Source organism: Myotis myotis, unplaced genomic scaffold, assembly GCF_014108235.1.
Source record: "Myotis myotis isolate mMyoMyo1 unplaced genomic scaffold, mMyoMyo1.p scaffold_m19_p_2, whole genome shotgun sequence".
Taxonomy (NCBI): Eukaryota; Metazoa; Chordata; class Mammalia; order Chiroptera; family Vespertilionidae; genus Myotis; species Myotis myotis.
Window position 1 is genome coordinate 211,060,545 of NW_023416324.1, and position 27,429 is coordinate 211,087,973.

Consider the following 27,429-nt stretch of genomic DNA (forward strand, 5'->3'; position numbering starts at 1 on the left):
TCCCAGCGGTTCTAACTAAGGTGGCTCAGCTGCCGTGTGCAGCCTGCCCAGGATGCGTCAGATGCCCCTTCGTGTCATGAAACACAGAGAAGCAATCAAAGCTCGCGTCTCCAGGAGCAGCTTCTGTGTGTGCAGCCGCCATTGCATCCCACGGCTGCGCTAAGGGAGTTACACCCGCTCATCCCCCGAATAGTCACTGGAAACCTACGAGGAGGAGCCATTTTACAGAGAAGAAAGCTGAGGCTCAGAGGGGTTAAGGAACTTGGCCAGGGCCACACAGCCAGTCAACACCGGGTGTGAGTGGCTCTAAGCCACAGCCTCTTCTCGTCATCAGAGGCCGAGTTGCTTCTATGGAGGCGAACAAAGGGCAGAAGGATGGAGCTGGCGGTGGGCAGCTCACGGAGACACTACGTCAGGAAATGAGACAGAAAGCGTCTTTCGGAGACACGCGCAGACTCACCAGGCGGTAGGCCAACAGGTGTTGGAGGATTTCAGCGAGGGAGCAAGTCAAAGGATCCGCCAGAGAGGACGTCTGCTCGCGAAAAATCCCCTTCTGCTCGAGAGAAACCCCCTTCTTCTCTTCTTTTGATTCCTTCTCTCGGACCTTCTGCAGCGCACCCCGGTACGCTTGGTCTTGGCAGTAGACAATCTGCTCCATCTGGAAGTGCAGTCGGATGGACTTCTCCGCTTCTTTTTCTTGTTCTGACTTAATGTCTTCGATTTTGGACTAATGCGCAAGAGAAACACAACACCATTTCCCTCCAGAATCAACCCCTGGGTCAGAGGAAGCTGGGTTAGACACAAAGCCCCCAGCTAGCAGGCTTTCCCGCTGGAATTAAAACAGCACGCTGCTCGGGGCAGCCTTCTTGGCTTATCTAAGATGGGGTTCCCACCCTCCACAGAGGCTCAGAATACCTGAAGAGCCTGAACCGCACACGTGACCAGACCCCTCGTCCCCAGAGCCTGAGGACTCAGCCTCTTTGGTTTCTCGTTTCCTGGCCTTTCAAGTGGTGAGTGTACACCCATCAGAGAGCTCCCGGGATAAGAGGGATGAATTGAAGTCAGTCAAGTAGTCAAATTCCTCCCCCTCCCCCTCCCCCTCTGGTTTGTTCCTGGGACTTAGAGAAACTGGCTACCTGGGAGCCCGGGCATCTTCACACAGAAAGCACCGGGACCCCCACCTCACTGAGCGCCAGGAAGTGGGACGCGCCCTGCCAGTGCGGCCTCACGGCTTCCTCCTGTGTTCACACAACCTTGTGAGGTGAGGACGCTGCTCTCAGCCGTGCGCTGTGGAGAAGGAGCTGCAGGCCAGGCAGGCTATGCGGCCGCCGAGCCCTCCAGCTCCTGCACAGCAGAGCCGGCCTCCCCGTCTGTGCTGGGTGCTCGGGACTGAACGTCTGTGTCCCCCAGATTCACACGTTGACATTCTAACTCCAATGTGCTGGTTCTGGAGGGAGGGCTTTCGGGAGCTCTAGGTCAGGAGAGTGGAGTCCTCAGAATGGGACTGATTCTCCAAATATACAGTAAAGTTGCAACGGTCTTAAATCCAGGAAATCTATTTTCTAGCATCAGGGTTAATTATTTTCTTTTTAAACAAATGGTTGGTTTTACCTTGCAGGTTCTGAAAAGGTTGAAAAACTCCTCATAATTTTTCTTGGAAACATCTGTGAAGGCAAGCCGGACCATATCTGATGAAAGAAAAACAAAAAAAAGCCCAGTATTAGTAGGATTATTATCATCTTAATAGATTGCAAAAAAATAAGAGGATAAGATGACAAGAACAAAAGTGCTCTCCGTCCCTCCCTCCTCCCCCATCTCCCTCTCTTCTTTGCATTAAAGGAAGAAGGCGTGCTTTTTGGCTCAAGAGCTCCCTAAAAGAATTTTAAATATATTTTTTTGTTGATTTCAGAAAGGAAGGAAGAGATAGAAACATCAATGATGAGAGAGAATCATTGATTGGCTGCCTCCTGCACGCATGTGCCCTAAGGGGAAATCAAACCCATGACCTCCTGGTTCATTGGTCAATACTCAACCACTGAGCCACAGGCTGGGTCCTAGATTTATAAACCTAATGTCCCCAGCATCCTTATTTAACATTTAAAGTTTTCATCCTAAGTTTAAATAGTTGCAAAGAATATGATTTCTAGTAAGATATAATATATATCAATATTTAAGTCAAACCTCACATCATTCTTTTAAATACATCAATGAGATCTAAACATCCACATTATCTATTTGAAAAGATATACACAAATAAGCTTAGTTAATCAGAAAATGTACATTATTTTCATTTCTGGAACCTGTATTTCCATTTGACTTCCTCACAGAATTTATCCTAACAGTATCTTTATGCTTGAAAATCTTTTACTGACTCCACACTTTATCTTTCTAAAACAGAAGTTTATACATACACTAGAGACCCAATGCACGAAAATTCGTGCAAGAGTATGCCTCCCTTCCCCCGGCTGCCAGCACCGGCTTCTCTCTGGCACTCGGGACCCCGGCTGGCTTCGCCCCGGCTCCCAGCTTCCTCAGTAAGGATGTCTGGAATAATGTTCAGAAGACGTCTGGTCTAATTAGCATATCACCCTTTTATTAGTATAGACTAGAGGCCCCGTGCATGCAGGAGGTGGCGGGGGGGGGGGAGTCCCCTCAGCCGGCCTGCACCCTCTCTAATCCGGGACCCCTCAGGGGATGTCCAACTGCTGGTTTAGGCCTGATCCCTGTGGAATAGGGGACTGCTGGCTTCTAACCACTCGCCTACCTGCCTGCCTGATTGCCCCTAACCCATCTGCCTGCTGGCCTGATTGCCCCCTACTGCCCTGCCCGCCTGCCAGCCTGGCTGCCCCATAACTGTCTGGAAGGAAGTCGGATGTCCAGTTGACCTGGTCTAATTAGCATAATACTCTTTTATTAGTATAGATACTTCTATGACTATAAGTCTCTAAACACAACATATTTTCTTCAGGAGTGAATTAGAAGGGCACAACTGGTCAACACAACACAAGAACAGATTTTGACATATAATTATTAAGCCTCAAGTAAAATTTTATTAGAAATATACCCCTTAACGAGACAGTGGAATAGCCACAGCAGTGGGCGGAGTGGAGGTGTTGGGTCATAAGAAACGTGCATTTGGTCTTTGCCCCTGGTTCCTGACACACAGCTCTCCCATTCTTTAGGCCTTCCTGGGGGTAGGAGCATCTTCTGTCCTAATGAGGGGACTCTGGGTGACCCTGGGTAGCCCAGGATGGAGGCTGGTTGCCAGGAAGCCGAAGGCTTGATTGGAAACCTGGAACTTTCAGCCCAACCTCCCCCAAATTTCCAGCATCAGGGGAGAAGGGCAGGGAAGAGGGATGGAGACTGAGTTAATAATTGTTTATGCCTACATGTGTGATAATTGATTATACCTCCACAGAAACTCCTAAATGACAGGGTTCGAAGAGCTTCTAGGTTAGTGACCAAATACCTGCCAAGAGAGCAGTGGCTCCCAACTCTGTGGGACCTGATCTTGGGGTACCCCCAGACCTGGCCCATGTATCACTTTCATTTGCTTCCTCTGTAATAATCAGTCCTTTCTGCGACGTCAGTAAAGGTTTCTGTGAGCTGTTCCAGCAAATTACCTGGCCCAGTGGCCGGCAAACTCATCGGACAACAGAGCCAAATATCAACAGTACGACTGAAACTTCTTTTGAGAGCCAAATTTTTTAAACTTAAACTATATAAGTAGGTACGTTGTTATTAACTTAATTAGGGTACTCCTAAGCTGGCCTTTGCTAAAAACGTCCTCAATCTGACTGAGGTATGTTCGCTGAGGTCGACCCCTTCCAACTCTCCCATCCACACTCGTCTTGTATACTTGTTTCAGATAGATGAGTGTGGAAGGGAGAGTTGGAAGGGGTCAACCTCAGCGAATGAACCTGAAAACAATGTACCTCCCCCTTGCTGCGTATCCCATCGCCCAACCGACCGACACCCCCCACTTCTTCTAACGCCACTTCTTCAAAATAGACTTGCCCAGGCCGAAAACCGACTTCTGTGCATGGGCCACGAAGCTTCAATCACACTGTAGGTGTGCTCCCGCACGTGGTATTTTGTGGAAGAGCCACACTCAAGGGGCCAAGAGCTGCATGTGGCTCGCGAGTCACGGTTTGCCAACCACTGACCTAGCCTGAGGAGGGAGCTGTGGCAACTCTGATGTATAGGTAGCTGGCGACTGCACCCGAAGCCGGCGTCTTGTGGCACGGAGCCCTTGAGCTGTGCCACCTAACTCTGGGTAGTTAGAATTGGAACTGAATTGAATTGCTGAACACCCAGTTGATGTCCCAAGAACGAGAGAACTGGTCGGGCTTGTTATAAAAAATGTGTATACACACACACACACACACACACACACACACACACACACTCTAAAGGCCCGGTGAACAAAATTCGTGCACTGGGGGAGGGGGTGGTGTCCTCAGCTCAGCCTGTGCCCTCTTGCAGTCCGGGACCCCTCAGGGCATGTCTGCTTGCTGGCTTAGGCCCGATCCCGCTGGGCCTAAGCCAGCACTCAGACATCCCTCTTGCAGTCCGGGGCTCTCACCGTCCAGGACCCCTTGCTCCTTACTGCCCACCAGCCACAGATGTGGGAGAGGCTCCTGCCACTGCTGCTGCGCTCGCTAGCCATGAACCAGCTTCCGGCTGAGCGGGCGGGGGGAGGGAGTGCCGCTCAACCAGAGACTGGCTTGCTGCTACATAGCGCTGGCCCCACCCCCCGCCCACTGGGTGTTGAGGGAAGTTGTTCTTGCCTCAGCCCTTGCAGCCCCGGCTTTGTCCGGAAGGTCATCTGGAAGGATGTCTGGAAGGACATTCGGCTGTCTGGTCTAATTCGCATATTAGCTCTTTATTATACAGGGTAAACAGAGCCACTTTAAAATGGAGAAACTGCCTTGCTCGCCTTATGCCTCAAACTGTTGAGATGTTAGAACAGGCAAAATGGCCTTTGATCTGGGCCGAGGGTAACACTGTGTCCCAAAGCACTGACTGTAAGGATCACAAGAAAGCAGATAGGATTTCAACTGGACTGGAAATTAAAAACTGTTTAGAATTAGCGTCGCTGTATCAGCTTATCAGCACCAACAGCAATGCCTTCCTTCTATGGAGGCAACTGTCCCCTTCCCTTTCTCATCGACCCCCCTGGCCTTTCCCTCCTCAGCGGAACACCATTTGGGCTTCCGCCTGAATCAGTGTTTCCCAAGTAGCTCTTCTTAATGATCTCAAAGAACTGCGCTGCCCTACTTTGGCCTTTTATTTCTAGGTGAGCGGGTGGCTGGTGCTGGGACACCCAGGGGAGAGCTCTGCGGCCTGGCACTGGCCTGAAGGCAGACCTGGGAGGACTCACCAGTGATCTTATGCAGCATTTCCACCGCCGGCTCCTCCAGGGTCTGCACTTGCTTCTTTATGATCGTCTCAAACGTCTTGTAATTCACGAACCCTGGCAGCTCTCTGCCGCGATACTGATTTTCAAATTTCCTGATCTGTCTAAAAATATCGTCATAACCTACCGTGGGAAGGAAGAGCTCTGAATTATTTCACAAAAACAACACAGCGCCATCCTGGACTCTCTGAAAGCACAGAGTGGCACGAAAAAAAAATCACATCTGATTTGCAAATCAAAAAACAATCAGGGGTTGCAATCGCGAAAGAGGCCTTAATGTACTTTCCCTTGGTCATCTTGAGAGGGCAAGGATAGAGCCAGGGATAGGATAGAGCCAGGGCACGACGCCAGCGAGCAATGACTGCAGACCTATTCTTTAAAAGGTACCTGAGTATGAAAGATTGTCCATCACTTGGGTTTTTACCAAAGCAATTGCATCCTAATAGAACATTATGACTTTCAGGTCCTTAAGAAAGTGGGATTGGCCGTGAACACCACCTGGAATTCCCTAGGCATCCCTTCTTCATGTGCTGTTGCATGAGGAGGAGGACTGTGCAGATCAAGTGGGGTCATACAATACCGGCACATAGGATCGTATTAGTGTGGTATGTTTACTATATAAAAACCACTTGGCTTTTTCTTCATATGTTTGGAATTCTTTGTTAAAAAAAAAAAATATATATATATATATATATATACATACATACACACTAGAGGCCCGGTGCACAAAAATTTGTGCACTCGGGGGGGAGGGGGGTCCTTCAGCCCGGCCTGTGCCCTCTCACAGTCTGGGACCCCTTGGGAGATAACGCCCTGCTGGCTTAGGCCTGCTCCTGGGTGGCAGAGGGCAGGCCCAATCCCTAGGTGCAGCCCCTGGTTGGGCTCAGAGCAGGGCCTATTGGGGAGTTGGGGCACCGCCCCCTGTCATGCACAGAGCAGGGCGGATTGGGAGGTTGTGATGCCACCCTCAGTCACGCTCAGGGTAGGGCCGATTGGGGGGTTGGGGCACCGCCCCGTCACACTCAAGGCAGGGTCGATGGGGAGGTTGCGGTGCCACCCCATCACACACAGAGCAGGGCCCATCAGGGGGGTTGGGGCTCCGTACCCAGTCACGCACAGAGCAGGGCCAATCAGGGGGTTGGTGCGCCGCCCCGTCACACACAGAGCAGGGCCCGTGGGGGGGAGGGGGGGGGCGCCGCACCCTGTCACACACAGAGCAGGGCCAATCAGGGGGTTGGGGCACCGCACTCTGTCACACACAGAGCCGCAGGGCGATCAGGGGGTTGGGGAGCTCCCCCCTATCAGGCACAGAGCAGGGCTGATCAGGGGGTTGGGGCGCCTTCCCCTGTCACGAACAGAGCAGGGCGGATAGGGAGGTTGTGGCCCTGACCCCTGTCACACACAGAGCCGCAGGGCGATCCGGGGGTTTGGGCGCTGCCCCCTGTCACGCTGATCCCGGTGCCAGGAGGCCTCGTGGCTCCGCTGATCCTGGTGCTGGGAGGCATATTACCCTTTTACTACATAGGGTAGAAGCCTGGTGCATGGGTGGGGCCGTCTGGTTTGCCCTGAAGGGTGTCCTGGATCAGGGTGGGGGTCCCCACTGGGGTGCCTGGCCAGTCTGGATGAGGGGCTGAGGGCTGTTTTCAGGCTGGCAGTGACTGAAGCTCCCAACTGTTCCTTTTTCTCTTTTTTTTAAATTCTGGGCCAGCTTTAGCTCTGACTCCAGCTCTGAGGCCTCTGCTGCTGAAAGCAGGTATCTGGTTTGTTTGTGTTCTATAATCGAAACACTGTATCTACTCCAGCTCTGAGATCCCGGCTCGCTGAAAGCAGGTTTCTGGGGTTTTGTTTAGCTTCTATATTTGTAACTATGTTTCAAACTGCAAGCTCAGAGGCTGGCAAGGCAGGCGGGGAACATTGGTTTCCTCCGTCACTGAAGCAAGCAAGCCTCATGTAAGTTTCAAGCTGCCTGGCTGCCGGCCGCCATCTTGGCTGGCAGTTAATTTGCATATTGCCCTGATTAGCCCACGGGAAGGGTAGCGGACGTACGCTAATTACCATGTTTCTCTTTTATTAGATAGGATATTGACTGATTTCAGAGAGGAAGGGAGAGGTAGAGAGAGAGAGAGAAACATCAATGATGAGAGAGAATCACTGATCAACTGCCTCCTGCACGCCCCACACTGGGGACCGAGCCCGCAACCTGGGCATGTGCCCTGACCGGGAATTGAACCATGACCTTCAGGTTCACAGGTCAACACTCAACCACTGAGCCATGCTGGCCAGAATTCTTTTTATTCTCAACATACTAGCTGTGAAGGAAAACACGCCACTGGGGGGTATTCAGCAGGACTCTGGGTCCTCTTTTGGGAGAACTAACCAGGGGTCGTAGCCTGGGTTCCCTTTCTTGGTCAGGAGATACTTTCTCATAGAAATGTTTTAAATGAAGATGCAAGCCGTGTATTGTAAAATTCACCTATTGGAGTGTACAATGTGGCGGTTTTGGGTATATTCACAAAGCTGTGCAGCCATCACTACTATCTAACCCTCAAGCATTCCCATCGCCCCCAGGAACCCTGTGCCCATCGGGTCCCTCCCACCCTCCTTCCTCAGCCCCTGGAAACCACAGCTCTACCTGCGGCCTCTGTGGATCTGCCCACTATGGACATATCCTGTAGAAGGAATCATAGGGCACGTGGCTTTTTGTGTCTCACTTCTTTCACCGAGCATGAGCCTTCACGCTTAAGCCACGCGGTACCCCGTGCCAGCACTCCAGGCCTTGCGATGGCTGAGTAACATTCCATCATGTGATGCTACAGTCTGAATTCTGTCTCCCCCAAATTAACACGTCGAAGCCCTCGCCACTAATGCCTCAGAACGTGGCTGTGTTTGGAGCGAGGGTGTTAAAGAGGTGACGGAGCTGTGTGTGTGGTGGTGTCTCAGACTCACCTCTCTGGAAACTCTTTTCGATCTCAATGCTCCACTTGCCGAACTCCATCCGGATTCTGGTGAACAGCCGGCTGTCGTCGCCCCACACAGACTCCTCCCCCTCTACTAAAGCTTGGATGTCCTGATTAAATGTATTGATTTTCTGTGAAGAGGAAGCACGAGTGGAGCTATGTCAGATGCTGGCGTGGCGGGATCTGAGATGAGACGCGTGCTGAGGGGCAAGGCACTCCTGCTGCCTACGGGCCACTCTGGGAAAAGGGCACCAGGCCCCCCACACACACTCTTTCCTTAAGGCCTTCGGGGTCTTGGGTGAGTCCCATGATGAGGAATCTAGGAGCAATGTGACCCTCCACCCTCCACACCCCACCTCCCTGCTCCTCGTCCCTCAAACCCGGCCCCTATCTGGTGCTCAGTGGACAGAAAAGAAAGAAGCGCATAAGGCACTCAGCCCCTTTCATATATTCAGGGTGTGACTCTTCAGCGCGATGCCACGGAGCTACTCACGTCAATCAGAAAGAACATTTTCTCAGTTTCTTCTTCCGGGATGTCCATGCCATACTTCTGCAACTGCTCTGTTATACTCTGCTGGTTCTCCTTTATTTGATTTTCTAACAGGGGCAGAGATTTCTGGGGAAAGGAGGAAGAAAGTCATGGAAATACAGCAATGTGAACCGGGAACGAAAAGATGGCCCAGGCCTCCCTCTGCGAGGTGCAGGGCAGCTGAGCAGTGCATCTGACTTCCCGGCTTCCTCTAGAAGGACTCTCCTGCCTGGAGAGACGGCACTGCTTCCCACCCGGGCCTGCCCACTCTCCCGCTCACGTGCAAACAGCCTTGCCCATGCCAGGCGACCCCTTGGCATGGCTCCTGGGCCCTGGAAAAGCAACTTGTCTATTGGGTTCAGAAAAAGTGCAGCTGCAACAATTTGAGATTTAGCTACTTTCATGCTGTTGTGCAAGACGGAAAGTGATCAGGCCCTTGTGTCTCTAATAACAACCATAAGGTGGAGTGCACGTGCCGGCTCAGCCTTCCACGGCGAGCATCTAAAGACGCCGACTAACATGTCACACGCAGCCTTTAAACGTGTCAGTGAGCTGGCAGGTGTTCACAGACACCCAGCAGCCAAAGCCGGCTGACAGTGGGCGCCCATGGATGCCAGAGGGGAGCCACAGTGAGGCTCGATTTGGCCTCAAGGGCATTTGTGAGAGAGAAAGCTTGAACTCGCCTGACGTGATGCTGAGGCGAAGGAGAAATCCCCGGGAGCTTGCTCCAGGCTGGAACCTAAGGGACGAGCACCTTCTTTCTAGATAAACCCAGGGTCCTAACAAGATGCCCTCATCATAGCAGGAGGCACAGCCTGCCCACCAGCCCATTCCTGGGGGACTGCGTGCCATGTCTGGACTCTGTGCCGAGTGAAGAGGAAGACAAAATCTCCATGGAGCCGAGACCGGTTTGGTTCAGTGGATGGAGCGTCGGCTTGCGGACTGAAGGGTCCCAGGTTCGATTCCGGTCAAGGGCATGTACCTGGGTTGCGGGTGCATCCCCAGTGGGGGGTGTGCAGGAGGCAGCTGATTGATGTTTCTCTCTCATCGATGTTTCTGACTATCTCTCTCCCTTCCTCTCTGTAAAAAATCAATAAAATACATTAAAAAAAAAAAATCTCCATGGAGAGTCTGTACCCACAGCCAGCACTCAGACAGGTTTGTTCCCCAACTTCACACTTGCTGAGGGGTCCCCAAACCTCCAGCTAAGAAGCTAACATGGTGCCCTAGCTGGTTTGGCTCAGTGGATAGAGCGTCGGCCTGTGGACTGAAGGGTCCCGGGTTCGATTCTGGTCAAGGGCACATGCCTGGGTTGCAGGTTCGATCCCCAGTGGGGGCCGTGCGGGAGGCAGCCAATCAATGATTCTCTCTCATCATTGATGTTTCTATCTCTCTGTCCCTCTCCATCCCTCTCTGAAATAAATAAAATATATTAAAAAAAAAAAAAAAAGAAGAAGAAGCTAACATGGTTCAAGCTAGAAGCAAACGCTGCCTCTCCCCGAAGAGCCCCATTGAACTCAGGCTTCTGCAAATCCCCACAGACCAAGTTCCAAGAAACTCAGGCTCCCAGTCAAAATTCCTGCCCAAGGCCCTGTGGGAACGGCCCACAGAACCCAGCACACCCAGCTTCTGATTCTGGAACCATCGAGTTCAAGGCACAACAGAAATACATGCAAAGGCATCTTTTAAAAGGATCGAAAATGGGAAAGACCAAGAGACTGTGCGGACCGATTGGAAAAGAAGCAGAGAAATGTTAAGAAATGAAATACGATCATTACAGTTACCAAGGCAGGCTGGCAGTGGCAGGCGGTGAGAAAGGAAGAGTTAGAACAGTGCTCAGAAGGTCTTGATTTTTAATTCGACCAAGTGGGCACTGTCAGCATCCCTCTCACTGTGTGGTCCTCTGACAAGCATCGTGCATGACCCGGGCCCTCTCTAGAAACGGGGGGTGTTTCAGACCACACTCCAGACCCGCTGAGCCTGGGCCTGCGTCTCCACAGACGCCCGGGAGTTCCGTGTGCTCGCTGACAGTTCAGCGTCGCCATGCCACGGTCCAGCTTGCTGTTTGTAGGATTCTACCCAGAGAACATTCAGCCCTCCCTGTGCTTACACTGATGTGTGCGATGAGCTCATTGGTCAGTCTTTCTGCCAGGCAGGGGATCGTGGCCTTTCCCTCCTCCAGGAGATCCCTGCAAGAGAAGACGGCACACACACCCATCTTAGTGTTGCCACAGAAGGCTTTGTGCGGCTGCCTGCGGAAGTCACGGCAAATCCAGTAACTTCCAACTGGAGAGAGTGCCCTGCTGTTGGTAGGTGCCCCGCCAATGTTCAGAATTGGATCGTATAGAAGGATGACTGCGTTTTAGTCAATTCAGATCATTCAAAAGTAGTATAGAATGACCCCTTCCAGTTGACGTGTGAAATGTGTCTTTACAAAAATACAGCCACCTACAGATACGTTTTCATCACACACACACACACACACACACACACTTCTGTGTGTACCACACATGTAAATATACATAGTGCATATCGGTAGAGGACTTCATAAAATTATATTGACCCGTATTTACATAGGTGTGAGGGTGAACATGGAAACAGGGGACACGGCTTCCCCGAGAGGAGGACTGAAACAGTGGCTGCTCGGGCGAAGGAAGCCAAGCCCTCCTCTCAGTCCAACTCTGAGTTCCAAGGGTGAGTTACGACAGGGTTCTGATACTGCACAAAGCTTGGCAGGATAAAAGGCAAGAAAGCATGAGTTGACATACCTATTAGTGAGATTACACACAAGCTCAAGTTCTCTTTCCACACCTGTCCATTTGTCTAATTGTCATAAAATACACATCTCATAAAATTTACCGTTTTAACCATTGCTAAGTACCCAGCTCAGGGGTATTAAGCACATCGACACTGTTGTGCAAACATCTCCACCATCCAGCTCCTGAACGTTCCATCTTCTCAAACTGAAACCCTGTCCCCATTGAACACTAACTCCCCATCCCCCAGCTCCAGGCCCTGGCTCTCACCATCCTACACTCTGTCTCCATGACTACGACCACTCTCGGGGCCTTATGTAAATCATACAGTGACCAGCTTATTTCACTTAGTATACTGTTCTCAAGGTTCATCCATGTTGTAGCAGGTGTCAGAATGTCCTTCTTTCTTAAGGCTAATATTCCATCGTATGAATAGATCACATTTTGTTTACCCATTCATCCATCGATAGATACTTGAGTTGTTTCATCTTTCGGCCTTTGTGACCAGTGCTGCTATGCTCAGAGGTGTGTGAATACCTGTTTACACACCTGTCAATTCTGAACAAGACTCTCCACGGGCTTCTGGGAGAATTGATCATGATGATATTAACAATGTGCGTGGGGCTCCACCTGCATACACAGGTGTGCACACAAGGGCCTCAACATCCCATAAGCACCTTTTCATTGACAACTTTTTGGCCGGGTACCAAAGCGCCCTGCAGAGGCTGTGCCAGAAGGCTCCCTGCCCCGGGGACAGAGCCAGGCTCCTTCCTTCCCGCCACCTCTGCATCTTCTCAGTCTTTTAAATCTGACCAATTTATCTGTCTCTTCCTTTTAAAAAAATTCTTGTCTTTGGCCTTAGAGTTAGATCTCTATCATGGGATTCTAAACTCTCCATCTATAAGCTTCAACCAGTATTTATTTTGGTGTAATGTGAATGTTAACTTTTCCCCCAAACATTAAATGATTTTTTCAGTGCCACTGATTAATCATCAAAATGACATTGCCCATGGATTTGAAAGGCCACATTTATCATATATCCAATACATGTATCTGGGTCTATTTTGGATTTTCTACTTTTTCCCTATTTGTTGTATTTATGCTTTTATTCTGGTTCCAGCACCATACTATTTAAATTATTGTAGCAAGTTCACTCCTTAATTTGATTTTTTTACAAGTTTGTGGGGTTTCTGTTTTGTTTTGTTTGCCACGCATGTGAATTCCTCCATCTTTCTTCCAGGGAAATCCCACAGTCACTCTCAGGATCAAACACTCACACATCGACCCCAATATCCGCTTTTGGAAGAGGTGGTTTTCCCCGGGGAGGAGAGGTCCTTGGTTAGGTTTGACCTTGGGAAAGCGGAGCTGGGCGTACCTGAAATACGGATGGTCCTCAAAGAAGGCCCTCTCTCTCTGCAGGGCCTTGGACAGGCTCATCTGGTACTGGATGTCCTGTTGGCCCCGGCACTTGACAATCATGTAGCCCTTCTTCAGGTGGTAGACGAGGTTTCGCACCACGTCAACGACCTTGTCTTCCGTGCCTCTGTCCACCAGGTCGGGCTTTGTCAGGATCCCTGTGAACCAAAGACTTTCAATTAGGGGACAGTCACAGCTCAGGGACACTCACAGCTCCGTTGGAGCGAGGAATGGTCAGCTCACCACCTGGGGGAGGAGAGTCTCCTGGCCACCCGCTTCCTCCCAACCTTGCTGGAGGGCAGACCATAGGGCTTGCAGAGCCCAGGTGCAATGCATGGAACTTTTCATCTTCCCCGTCTGACACTGTCCCCATTAAACACTAACTCCCCATTCCCCCCTCCCAGCCCCTGGAACCCTCCATTCTGCTTTCTATCTATGAGTCTGACTCCTCTAGGGACCCAATATATGTGTTATTTGGCTTATTTCACCTGGCAAAATATTTTCAAGGTTCATCCCTGTTGTGGCATGTGTCACACGTCCTTCCTTTTTTCCCACCCTCAAATTCACTGTTAACTGACAACTGCTTTCAGGTTTTGCCCCAATCCCTGAACTCACCAGGCCTTTTGTAAGCAGGCAGACAAGGCTTATGAGCCCACTTGTGGCCAACAAGAATCCACGTGACCCGCGCCATCAGGACTCAGTGGGCACCAAACCTGACACCTTAGCAGTCTCATCTGCTGGGTGCAGCCCCCTCCCCACCCTGCATGTGTGCCAACAAACACCCATTTGGATTCAAGGGATGCTTTCCCACTATCAGACCCCCTACCATTTGTCGGTTCGTCCCTCTTCTTACCTATGGTCCTGTCTCCATCGGGGTCCACCTCCTGAGCCATGCTCAGCGCCTCTGTGGTGGCGATGTCCACGTTACTGGGCACCACCACCAACATGATGGTCTGTTGCCTCAGGATGTACTTCTTGATGAGTGCTATAATCTGTAAGAAAATGAGAGGATGTGAGAGTTGAGATAGGTCCTTGGAGTCCCAGGCGTATCCTCCCCTCAACACAAGCCTAGCAGCTCTTCCCGAGCCAGAGTTTGAGGAACTCAGTTCTCTGTGGCAGAAAGAGCTCTGGGGTCAGGGAAAACCGAGGTTTCTGCTCATTAATCATCTCCTAAAACTCAAATCTGATGGTCACAAAAAAACAAGATGCTACAAGAATTGCCCAAGTCTTGCCTAAGTCATTAATCCACAGGGTGAGAGTCATTGATAGGGAAATATCATTATATTGTTTCTAGTGCTCTCTCTTCCCACGTAAGATCCTTCTCTAATACATGCCAGTTTAGATATGCCACAAAATGTGACTATACCTAAAAATGCATCACCATAAAAAACATAAAACATAGAAAACATATTTCCAATTTTGCCTGTTTGCCTCACTCTCTCCAGAGAAGCCTCTACCTGACTTGGTGGAGAAAACTGCAGCCATCATGCGCTCTAAAGTCCCTAATCATACCTCCTAATATCCAACACTCAGCCTCAGCCATGAATTCTCTATTGTTCTAATGAAGTCTCCCTCCCCCCCAAGACCAAGGTCAAGATGAAGCCTGATGTTTCACCTGACGTCCGATGTCAGCTGGCTGATTGCCCACAGCCACCCTGGTGATGCCAGGAAGGTCTATCAGGGTCAGATCTGGCACGTGAGGGGAGCTGACCTCCAGATTAATTAGCTCTTGACTGATTCCCACACCTTCACCAGCAATGGCATTCTGGGCTAGAGAAGAAGAAAAAAAGAAAAACCAAATAGCATTTAGGATGAAAGTTACCCATTACAGCGAATCCTCTGAAGGCAACACCTACCAGTCACTTTTGTACCTTCCCCAAATGACTGAAACTTAAGTATGTGACATCGTAGGAAGAAATTAAAGTCAATAAGGAAAAGTTATCTATTCATCTCAATCACAGTTAGCAGCGACTAACTGTGTTACTCCTTTGTCTTTATCAACTTCAAGTCTGATTTCTCCCTTTGGATGTCTCAAATTGGTCAAATGGACTCTGTGGTTTACATCTACCGAGACCTTCCATAAATTAGTCTAAACAAGGATTCTGTAAACACATCTATTCTGCTCCTGGAGGAAAAGGCCCACCCAGATTTCTCTTCCATCAGGTCTGCAGAGTGCGGAAGCCCTTAAATAAAAAAGACTCAATATTTGGAGACAAGCTTTCCATTTTAAAATTCACATCATCCTCAGATACTTAACGTGTATACTCAGCAATACATTACTGAGGTCAGAATCTGCTCAAAACACTGTCTTAATGAGGGAAAAGAAGATAAAATATGAGAGAGCTGGGGCCTGATGAGCAGGAGGGAGAGAGGGATGGATGGTTCCCAAGGGTGCCAGGTGGACCCAGAAAGGAGAGAGTGGGAACATGGACAGGCAGACCCCACCCACTTCACCTGGTTTGACCTGACATACAAATAGGTGAGGATGAATGAATATGGGATACTTACCTTTCCTGATTTCCTGTTCTACCTCCGAAGCAGTTGAAAGCTCAATCTCCAGGTCTCGGTAAGTGACTTTGCCTTTCCACTCATCATCATGCCTAAGTTTTCTCAGTTTCAGCACCAGGGGACATCTTGTAACAATACCTAGGAAGCCAGGTGCATATCAGTTCCATACTCTGCTCTTAAAAGTCCTATATGGTGGCCTTGGATCAATGGCTCTCAACGTTTCATATAATCTTGGAGACTGTTCACACTGCTAACGTTCTGGTCTCACCCACTGATACTCTGATGCATGACATCTGTGATAACCTCAGAAATGTGCACTTAGAATATACATCTGAGGTGATTTTTGGCTTCTTAATGCTTGAAAGCCTCTATTTTAAGTATCTTGCTTCATCCCAGTGTTTTGTCCCCAACTCAGGTGGTAAATAACAAACTTATGCAAACATCCTCCATTATCCCCTAATATACACACTACTCCTGTCAGAAAGGCATCTATCCAGAAAGACCAAGACCAAAGATGGTCTATCCAGCTTCCATATCCAGAGCATGTCAAGACCCATTTCAGGTCTGTCTGTGTCCATGAGCCCCCTCACTGATATCCTTGGTCTTATAGTTCAAACAGCACCAATGATCAGAGAACCAATCTTTGCCTCTCAGATGGAGGGTCAGCTCTGGGGAAGGAGCTCAGGAAAGACACCCACATGCACAGAATCCTGGGCTGGAGACTCATATGCACTTACTCAAGACCTTCCACACAGTGCAGGTTATGTATAAACCACACAGAATTGTGCAGTGAGTGGGTATTATGGACTAAATGGTGCCCCCCTCAAAATTTACATGTTGAAACCCTAACCTCCAATGTGACTGTATTCGAAGATAGGACCCTCCTTTAAAGAGGTGATTAAGGTTAAATAAGGTCCTAAGGGTGGGTCACTAACCAATATGGCTGGCATCCTTCTAAAAAGAGGAAGAGATACCACACATGTGTACACACAGAGAAAAGGCCATGTGAGGACTCAGCGAGAAGATGGTCATTTGCACAAGGAGAGCAGCCTTGGGAGAAACCAAGCCTGTTGACACCTTGATTTGGAACTTCTGTAGCCTCCAGAACTGTGAGAAACAAATTTCTATTGTTTAAGTCACTCAGCCTATGGTAGTTTGCTATGGCAGCTGCAGCTGACTGATAGAGAGGGTAAGTTCTTACCGCTGCCTCTGGGGAGGGAGACACCAGACAGCGCCTCCAGCACGGAGCTCTTGCCCGAGCTCTGGTCCCCGATGACGGCGATGGCAGGCAGGGCCAGGTCCTGCTCCACGCCCAGGGCCCGCAGGGAGTCAATGAGGTCGATGCAGGGGCGCACCTTCTCCTCATACTGGCTGCATAGGCTATTCTCCAACATCTAGCAAAAGCAGAATCAGAGAATTTTGTCAGGGCTTGCAGGTCATGCACCATCAAAGATGGACAACTTCAACTTGCCCAATATACAGGTTATTCAAGTTACCAAAAGAGAGTGGGAGAGGAACAGAAAAAAAAAAATGATAGATTAACATTTTCCCAAACTTGATGAAAACTATTAACCCAAAGGTCCAAGAAACTCAATGAACCTCAAGCACAAGAAACTATTGTGAACTACATCAATCTAGTCCAATTGCTCAAACACAGCGATATTGAGAAAATGGTTAAAGCAGTCAGAGAATGACATGTTACGTATAGAAGAACACAACTGAGATTTCAGCAGACTTCTCATCAGAAATCATGCAAGTGAGAAGACAGTGGAACAGCATTTTTAAATTACTGAATATGCCTTTTAAAAATGAAAGTGAAATAAAGACTCTTTCAGATATACCACAGGTGAACAAATTTATCACAAGCAGACTTGCACCACAGGAAATGTTAAATTCCTTCCAGCAGAAGGAAAATGGCACTGGATGGGAATCTTAATCTACACAAAGGAATCTACACTAGAAATGGTAACTACTATACTTTTTTAATTACTTAAATACATTTAAAATAAATTTGACTGAACAAAAATAACAATGTATTGTGGGGTTTATGATATAGGTAAAGTTAAAATTCATGGCAAAAATAGCATGAAGGCCAGGAGGGGAGACATGAGACCATACTATCGTCAGGTTCTTATATTAGACATGAAATAGTATAATATTCCTTGAAGGTAAAGTTAATAATGTTTAATAGAGACACTCAGGCAGTTCTATGTAATAAGCCAACAAAGAAGGTAAAATAGAATCATAAAAAATACTTGATGAACTTAAAAGAAGGTAGAAAAAGAAGAAATGAAAAACAGATGGGGTAAATAGAAAATAAATAGCAAAATGATCTTCTCAAAACCATTAATACTAACAATCACAACAAATATAAATGGTCTAAATACTCATAAAACAGTCAAAATGACTTTGAAAATAAAGAACAAAATTGGAGGGCTAACATTACTATAATTCAATAATTGTTATAAAGCTTCAGTAACGCAAACAATGTAATCTATAATAATAAAATCGTAATATGCAAATCAACTGAACCACTGAACAGCAGAACGACCATCTGGACAACCTTCCGGACAACCTTGCTATGGCACCCCTGGCACCACCAGCTAAAGTGGGTGTCATGCGATTGGTTGGGGGCCCAGCCATCACCCCATGATGGCTTTGCAGAGGGAGGCCCAGACTACCTGGAGGCAGCGCTGTGGCGGGTGGGCAGGGCCTCCCTCTGTTGGGGTGATCTATCATGGAGCCCTGCCTGGGTGGGCAGGGCCTACCTCTTTGGGGTGATCAATCATGGGGTTCCTAGACTGTGAGAGGGCACAGGCCAGGCTGAGGGACCTCCACCTCCCTCCCCCCCCACCCAGTGCACAAATTTCGTGCACTGGGCCTCTAGTACTGGTATAAAAATGGAGAAAGAAATTGATAGAACACATACATTTCCAGAAATAAACTGACACATATATGAATAACTGAGTTTTGACAATAGTGTAAGAACTATGCAGTGGAAAAAGGATAAGCTTTTCAACAAACGGTATTGGGATAATCTAATTATCAGCATGCAAAAAAACAACACACACACACACACACACGCACACACCACCTAATATCTATCACACCATATACAAGCATTAGCTCACAATGGGTCAAAAAACCTAAATGCAAAACTTAAAGCTACAGAAGTTCTAGAAGAAAACATGGAAGAAAATCTCTGTGACTGTGGATTAGGCTATGGTTTCTTAGGTATGGTTCCAAAAGCAGAATCCATAAAGAAAACCAACTGACAAATTCAACTTCATCAAAATGAAAACATTGTATGTTTAAATGAGGCTGTTAAGAGAATGAAAAATAAGCTACTGTCTGGGAGAATATGTTTGCAAAGCATATATCTGACAAAGGACTTGTACCCAGAATTACAAAGAACTCTCAAAACTCAACAATGAGAAAACCACCCAATTAAGAAAAAGAGAAATTAATTTTATCTTTTCCTTTTTTAAAAAAAATATATTTTATTGATTTTTTACAGAGAGGAAGGGAGAGGGATAGAGAGTCAGAAACATCCATGAGAGAGAAACATCGATCAGCTGCCTCCTGCACACCCCCCACTGGAGATGTGCCCGCAACCAAGGTACATGCTCTTGACCGGAATCGAACCCAGGACCCTTCAGTCTGCAGGCTGACGCTCTATCCACTGAGCCAAACTGGTCAGGGCTTATCTTTTCCTTTTTAATTCCCATTTTTGAGTGTGTTTTATAATATACATAAATTTTACTAGAATATTTCCTTTATATTGTGGTAAGAAGCTACTTATATTTTGGGGCAGACAAGTCTTTGTGGTGGGGGGCTATCCTGCATTCTAGTATTATAAGGAGATTTAGCAGAATCCTGGGCCTCTATTCACTATTCTTCATGAGTTGTTTTTTTTTGTTGTTGTTGTTATTGTTTTTTAATGGTTCAAAAATTTTTAAGTATATTTTACTAGAGGCCTGGTGCACGAAATTCATGCATTCATGGCGGGGGGGGGGGGGCGCCTCAGCCCGGCCTACGCCCTCTAGCAGTCCAGGACCCCTCACTCCTCACCACCCACCTGCTCGTTGCACTCGACTCGCTGCTTCTTAGCTTTGCTGCGGAAATGGGAGAGGCTCCCACCACCACTGCTGCGCTCGCCAGTCGTAAGCCTGGCTTCTGGCTGAGCGGCGCTCCCCCTGTGGGAGCACACTGACCACCAGGGGGCAGCTCCTGCATTGAGCATCTTCCCCCTGGTGGTCAATGTGCATCATAGCAACTGGTCATTCTGCCGTAACGGTCACTTAGGCTTTTATTATATAGACTAGAGGCCCAGTGCTTTTATTATATAGACTAGTGGCCCGGTGCACGAATTCATGCACCAGTGGGGTCCCTTGGCCTGGCCTGAGGGATTGGGCCGAAACCTGCTCTCCGGCATCCCCCAAGAGGTCCCGGATTGTGAGAGGGCACAGGCCAGGCTGAGGGACCCTACTGGTACACAATAGGGGCTGGGGAGGGATGCAGGAGGTTGGTCACCTGGGGAGGGATCGCAGGAGTGCTCCAGGGCATGTCCGGCCCATCTCGCTCAGTCCCGATTGGCCAGACCCCAGCAGCAAGCTAACCTGTCAACTGTCTCCCCCTGGTGGTCAATGCACATCATAGTGAGCGGTTGAGCGGCCTTAGCATATCATTAGCATATTATGCTTTAATTGGTTAAATGGACAACCAGATGACTGGACACTTAGCATATTAGGCTTTTATTATATAGGACTGATTTTTACAGAAAGGGAGAAGGAGAGTTAGAAACATCAATGAGAAAGAAACATCGATCAGCTGCCTCCTGCACAACCCCTACTGGGGATTGAGCCTGCAACCAAGGTACATTCCCTTGACCGGAATTGAACCTGGGATCCTTTAGTCTGCAGGCCAACGCTCTATCCATAGAGTCAAACCGGTTAGGGCCTCCATGAGTTTTGACAACCAAAATGCCTCCAGACTTTGCAACATGTTCCAAGAGGCAAATTTGCCTCAGGTTGCAAATCACCGCCTTACAGAATATGCATGAGTTCAAAACTTCATATATGGGAATACTGACAAATTCAGTAAAAAAGGGGGTACACACTGGCAAGGACTCCCTCAACTAACCTTGAGTGGGGCTCTATTGAGTCCTCTCCTCAGCCTGCTGCTAAGCCAGTTCATCCAGAATCCCTCACCTTTGATAGCTCATCAAGTCCCTCCCCCTCCCCCACCCCTCAATCTTAGCATTTCTCCCTCCTCTCTCTCACCCTGCCCGCTGGCTAGAAACCCCAGTTGTACTTATATTCCACACTGAGCTCAATCTCTCTCCTCCGTTGCAATAGTCTTGAATAAAATCTTCTTTGCTATTTTTTTTAAGTATCTAGTGCAATTTTTCTTCATAAGAACACTTAAGAAAGCAGAACACCCTGCCACAGGGAAAGCCCATGTGTCCATGAGTAGCCTCAGTATCCCTTATTGCTTATTTTGGTTTTCTTTTTTTTTTTATCATCCCTTCACAAGAGTGTATAGAAGATGAATCATTAGCAAATGCACATGTGCCAATCGCCTGGGTTAAGAAAACACATATTCTCAGGATTTAAGACACTCCGTCCACCCCTCCCCAATCACCGGCCTCCTATTGCCCCTTCACTGCCCAGAAGGTCCTTCTACCCTGAGGCGTGTGATAACCATATTGGCTCTTCTTCATCGCTGTACCACCGAACCATCTTTCCCCGAACAACACATTGCTTACTGTTGCTTGTTTTGGAACTTCACATAAATGAGATCACACTGTTCATTTCTTCTATGACGTGATTCTTTGGCTCACCACTGTTTCTTAGACGCAGTTATCTGGATGTCTGGAAACCTAGTTCATTCATTTCACGGCTATATCCTAGTAGAACTCTGCTGCATACGCATACCACAATCACACATGGCACTTGTGTTGGCCCTGGGTTTTGCTATTTATAAACAATGCTGTTAGAAGCACGGCTCCCAGGGGGAATGGGCAAGCGTTTGCATAGTGGTTTTCAAACGTAAACCTGAAGTAGAATCATCTGGAGGGCTTGTTAAAGGCCCCCTCCTGGAGTTTTAGTTTTCTAGGTCCAGGGGAGGAGTGTGTGTGGGTGTGAACATTTGCATTTCAAATATCATCTGCATAGTAGCATCCCAGGCGATGCTGATATCACTGATTTGGGGACCACACTTTGAGAACCAAGATCGGCACCTAGAAGTAGAATTGCCAGATCACCAGACACACTGTTCAACTTGCCTGCAGGAGGTCAGGCTACTTCCTAGCAGGTGGGTGTGAACTGTGCGAATTCTTACTGCCCCCTACACCACCAGTTACAGCCAGGCCCAAGACAGTTAGTTACACAGTAGGTCCTCGGATTACGTCGGAGATCCGTTCCTACGGCACAGCCGTAAGTCGGAACCCACCTACGTAAGCACCTACGTCACTCACATGGAGCACATCCACAGCAGTGATGAAGTGAAACAGTAAAAAAATTTAAAAGAAAGATAACAATTCCTGACCTTTACTTGTGGTAAATGATAAAAAACATAAAGCACGTATGTACATACGTCAACATGACAGAACTTTTTTTTTTAATAAATAAATGGGAGATGGTGACGTAACCACGAAACAATGTGCATCAAGTCTGACGTAACCTGAGGACTGTCTGTATTAGGGTGGGAAGATGGGCAGACCTTTTCATTTTCCTATGTCCTTCAACATGGTTTTTAATATTGTTTAAGATACTGATAACACTGATCATGAAAATGGAGTCAGCTTGAAGGAGCTGATCCGTGGCTTGAAAACATGTAATAGCAAGAAAAGGAGCTTTTTCTAAGTGCCCAAGCTACCTGCATTCACTCCTCTCAACAGCCACCTGAAGTAAATACTATTCTTATACCCTTTAAAGATGGAAAACCAGGCACATAAAGGGAGGAATAACCGAAGATCACGCAGCTGAAAGTGTCAGTGTTGGGATCAAATGTAGGCCAACTGATTCCAGAAGCTAAATTTGGTTCCCAACAAAAATATGTCTTGATGCTGGGAAAACAGACACCACAAGGCTGCCCTGTGAGGGAATGTCATGATGACACCTCAGAGGGTTGCAGTTTGAGACTGAATCATGACGTGAGCAACTGGTAACACAGGGTTCCTAGCGCCCAGGGCCCAGGCCAAAACTGCACCCTAACCAGCATCAGCTAAGGCAAAAAGTCTACATTCAGTTGCAAGAAGGGCTCAAGCTGTAGGATCTACATCCTTGTTCTGCTCCGAGAGACGTGAGGGAGCGAGCCTCTCCGGCCACTGTGGCATCGCCACGCTCGGGGCAGCTCTGAAATGGACACGGCTCACATCCACACGGACAGTGACTTCCAGGCAGCAACTTACTGTCTCCAGATCTCCCTCCGGCGCAACAGCATCTCCATTTGGTAAGGGATGACTGGATGCAGGGGTGGAATCAGGAGTTGCTGTTTCCATGTTAGAATGAACTGTCTTCTCCCTTTCCCGGTTCAGCTTAAAACCAAGCAGATCAGGATGAACAGTCAGAAGCTGGGTACATTCAATCATGCAGCCAAGCCCACCACTCTGCTGACTGAAAAAGAAACGGCAGCAGGAGCCGGAGGAAGCAAAGGTCCGATGATGACAAAGGCTGCTTCCCAGCTCAGTGCTCTACAGAATATGCTTCTAGACCCCAAAAGATTTTTTTAAACTAGGTATTTCCTGTCATAATTTTAGGTTGAACATCAAACGTTTTTTTTCACCATGCCTGGCTGGTGTGCCTCACTGGTTGAGTGTTGACCTATGCACCAGAGGTCATAGGTTTGATTCCCAGTTAGGGCACATATCAGGGTTTTGGCTCAATCCCCAGGGGGGGGGAGGGGGGGCGCGTGCAGGAGGCAGCCTATCAGTGATTCTCATCATTGATGGTTCTATCTCTCTCTCCCTCTCCTTTACTCCTCTCTCTAAAATTTAATAAAAACATATTAAAGATTTTTTTTCTCACCATAAATTTAGATAGTGGCAAAGAATGAAATTTATGATATATTTTTTAAGTTTACATTTAAAAATAAAATTATCGTAGAATTCATTCTAAAAAAAAATAGAACTCATTCTAATGCAGCTGAAGGAATCTAATTATGGTAATTTGATACCCAAACCTATCGTTTAAAAAAATATTAACTCCAAGTCATTTATTCTTGATCCCTGATTTCATATTTTCATTCCATTTCTTCCACATAAGTGTATCTCAATGTTATTCATTTTATTCTTGAAAGTATTTAACTGATCACTTTATACTTGCCTGCACACAATAACTATATATGTATATATTTGAAATTCACTTGAAAAGTTTTCTGAGACCACAAGTCTCCAAACATTAAATTTTACACAACCAATAATCTTGGATAAACGTAAATAAAAATATCCTCCTTTGGTTTAAAATAAATGTTATAAAAAATATAAAGCACCTACTTACGTCCAATGTAACTTCCTTTTCCTTGACGATGTAAGTTGACGAGTTGGACAGAAAGGCAAAGCTGTTCTCCTACACCGCCTTCAAGTCGTGGAAAACACACAAATTAGACCAAAACCCTGCACATAAGTGAGAGAACTCATCTAGGTCCTTTCCCATAGCTGCCCATGGTGCAAACACAGAGGGGACAGAGGGACCCACTTTGAGGCCCATTCGTGGTTCCCGGAATCCTTCTTGTAAATCCTGAATGTTTTAATTCTGAGACAGATGGATAAGGTACAGAACCTTGCTGTAAATTTACTGCCTGAACCAAAATTTTTTTCTGATACTCTCTATGCTTCTTCTCTGATCTCCCAAGAGCTATGCAGTCTTTCTCAATATTAAAAGGCAAGATTAAAAAAAACACACAAAAGGGAGACTGGGATGAATTCCTTTTATGGAAAAGTGGGAGAAAGGTGACCAGGAAAGGCGATCAATTTTAGAGTACTACGGGCTTTTGCAATCTGTAAGTGTACCCCTAACCCCATGCCTTTGGAAAGACTTCTGTGCTCAGAGGGATCTCAGGAATTGTATTTATAAATACATTCCCTTCCTGTGTTTTTGTTTGTTTTTCTTGTCATGATTCTCTCTGGCTATGTATATCTTGTCTAGGTCCTCTGCGGACAATTGTTCAGTTCAGGAACCACAACTACATTTATTTAGAGCGTTAGAGATGCCAGAAGGTAATACAATTAAAAAAAAAAAAATCGCCCTAGCTGGTTTGGCTCAGTGGATAGTGTGTCAGCGTCCAGGGTTCGATTCCAGCAAGGGCAGTAGGGGGCGTGCAGGAGGCAGCTGATCAGTAAGGTCTCCTTCATCACTGATGTTTCTCTCTCCCTCTCCCTTCCTCTCTGAAATCAATAAAAACATATATTAAAAAAAAAAATCCCAGTGAAAGAGCCCCAGCCATGGGGGGTCAGGGCTCCTTCCTGCCTCCTCCGCATTTCCCTGCCGAATGCTTGCGGTGCTTTTTTGGCTTCCCTTCCCTACAGGCTGTTGTTTCCTCTGAGGACCGGACAGCCCTGAACTCCAGAGACGCCCCGAGCCAAGTCCGCTGGGCGAGGCGTGTCTCGTTGCCAGCCATGGTGACGCGGCGCAAAATGCCAGGACGAGAAATGGAAACTATGTCGTGCAAAGTTTTTGCAGAAAAGCCGCCGGTTGGCGGGGCTGTTCTGGGTCGGTCTCCCGGGAGCCTGGGCAGCCGGAAGGCGACCCGACTGTGCTCTGGCCCAGCGAACAGCGTCCTTCCCATCAGGACTGTTATTAGCAGCCCCGCAGCGACCACACCCCGGACGCCCGAGCCGCCCGCCGCCCAGACGCCCCGCTCCGAGCCCGGCGGGGGGAGGCCGCGCACCCGCACCCGCACCCGCACCCGCACCCGCACCCGCACCCGCACCCGCACCCGCACCCGCACCCGCACCCGCACCGGGCAGCGCTCCACTCACCTGCCTCCTCGCCGCGGTGTGCCTGCGCCCCGGAGGCTCCTCCGCTTTATGAAGCCGGTGCTCCGCCCCTTCCCCACCCCCCCCCCCCCCGCCTCCTCCGTTCCCCCGGGTCTCGCGGAGAACTGAAACTCCAGGCGCTGGAAGGGCCGGCGAGCCCAGAGCCCAGAAACGAAACCGATGCGCCTCCCCTGCGCCCCGCGCTCGGCCGCAGCCCCCCAGGCTCTCCGAGTGCGCACACGCCGGCTGGGCCCAGAAACCTGAGGGGGTTTTGTTGGTTTGTTTTAAGTAAGTTTGTATTGATTTTTTATTTTTTTTAGGGGGGAGGGGAGAAGGAGGAGGAGAGAGAAACTAGGATGGTTTGCCTCCCGCACGCAAGTACGCACGCGCCCCCACTGGGGATGGAACCCTCAACTTGGGTATGTGCCCTGACTGGGAGTCCAACCGGCGGCCTTTGGGTGCGCGGGAGGGTGCTCAGCCCGCAGAGCAGCAGGGGCCAGGGCACCTCCTGAGTTTCATCAGGCAGCGCAGAGGTTTCTGGGGCGCTGTTTGAGAACTGCTGCTCTAAAAGCCTTGAGAGATAGATAGATAGATTAGATAGATAGATAGATAGATAGATAGATAGATAGATAGATAGATAGATAGATAGATAGATGATAGATAGATAGATGATAGATGATAGATAGATAGATAGATGATAGATAGATAGGTGATAGATAGATGATAGATAGATAGGTGATAGGTGATAGATAGATAGATAGATAGATAGATGATAGATAGATAGATGATAGATAGATGATAGATAGATAGGTGATAGGTGATAGATAGATAGATAGATAGATAGATGATAGATGTTAGGTTAGGTGGCTCAGGAGGCGGCACAAGAAATAGAGTCCAGTGAATCAGAAAAGAAAGGAAAGGAAAAGGTTTATTCTGCGTCCCCGGGAGACCCACGTACCCCAAGGACAGGGCACGTGGATTCACCCCAACAGGGAGGGGGGCGCTTTTTTTATACTGCGGTTGGGTGAGGGGCAGGGACAAGAGCTGAGGAATTCTCTGCTGCAGGGAATGGGCGGAATATTCAGGATGAAGTTCTTATCTGTGTGGGGGTATGTGAATTCAGGGAGAAGAAGCTGGTATCTGTGTCTGGCACCTTGATCTGTGAGAAATTCCAGGGGAAGTCCATTATCTTGTCATGTCTGCATGTATCCGATCCTGGGCTCTCTCCGACCTAACAATAGATAGATAGGTTGGTGATAGATAGATAGATAGATAGATAGATAGGCCTTGAGTCCTGCAAAGCTGAACTAGCCTTGAACCTAGAGCAGCGGTTCTCAACTTTGGCTGCACATTAGAATCACCTGGGAATCTTTTTAAAATCCTGATTTCTGGGCCTCATCCTCCGGAAATTCTGTTTCTTTGTTACTAATGTTGTGGCCCCACCCCATAACAAAGAAACAGAATTTCTGGAGGATGAGGCCCAGAAATCAGGATTTTAAAAACATTCCCAGGTGATTCTAATGTGCAGCCAAGGTTGAGAACCACTGACCTAGAGGGTCCCTTAAGCCCTGGTCTCAGAACAGAGGCACTGACAATAATTGGGGTCTTCCTGCTGGAGGGTCTCGGGGATCCTTCCAGCATCAGCAGGGCTTCTTTTTTTTTTTTTTTTTTTTTTTTTTTTTTTTTTATTAGTAGCTGTTTATTGATCAACGGTTTGATATAAAGTTATTTCAGATCTTCAGAATTTGCCCAAATGGAATCACAAGCATTACAAAGTTTTCTTTTTCCCTTAAAAAAAAGGATAGGGGGCAGGTTGGGAGTACTAGCAGTAGTGACATTTGAGAATAAATTAACAAAAAAAAAAA

At 48.0% G+C, this 27,429-nt stretch overlaps 1 protein-coding gene across 3 annotated transcripts in view; it reads right to left on the reverse strand.

Moving 5' to 3' along the window:
- MX1 (MX dynamin like GTPase 1) overlaps nt 1-25,636 on the reverse strand; it is a 28,899-nt gene extending 3,263 nt beyond the window's left edge. The window contains exons 1-14 of one of the 3 annotated variants that reach the window (XM_036350246.1): nt 25,568-25,636; nt 24,087-24,164; nt 23,000-23,125; nt 16,787-16,979; nt 15,586-15,723; nt 14,693-14,847; nt 13,931-14,069; nt 13,037-13,235; nt 11,016-11,094; nt 8,870-8,992; nt 8,366-8,507; nt 5,384-5,542; nt 1,612-1,688; nt 461-727 (exon numbers count right to left, since the gene is read on the reverse strand). In XM_036350246.1, coding sequence (XP_036206139.1) covers nt 461-727; nt 1,612-1,688; nt 5,384-5,542; nt 8,366-8,507; nt 8,870-8,992; nt 11,016-11,094; nt 13,037-13,235; nt 13,931-14,069; nt 14,693-14,847; nt 15,586-15,723; nt 16,787-16,979; nt 23,000-23,089 — 1,761 coding nt within the window. In that variant the 5' untranslated portion in view covers nt 23,090-23,125; nt 24,087-24,164; nt 25,568-25,636. Of the gene's footprint in view, nt 1-460; nt 728-1,611; nt 1,689-5,383; nt 5,543-8,365; nt 8,508-8,869; nt 8,993-11,015; nt 11,095-13,036; nt 13,236-13,930; nt 14,070-14,692; nt 14,848-15,585; nt 15,724-16,786; nt 16,980-22,999; nt 23,205-24,082; nt 24,165-25,567 lie in introns of those variants that run through there. The other 2 variants (XM_036350247.1, XM_036350244.1) reach the window with 2 other exon arrangements.
- Nucleotides 25,637-27,429: the final 1,793 nt, after the last annotated feature.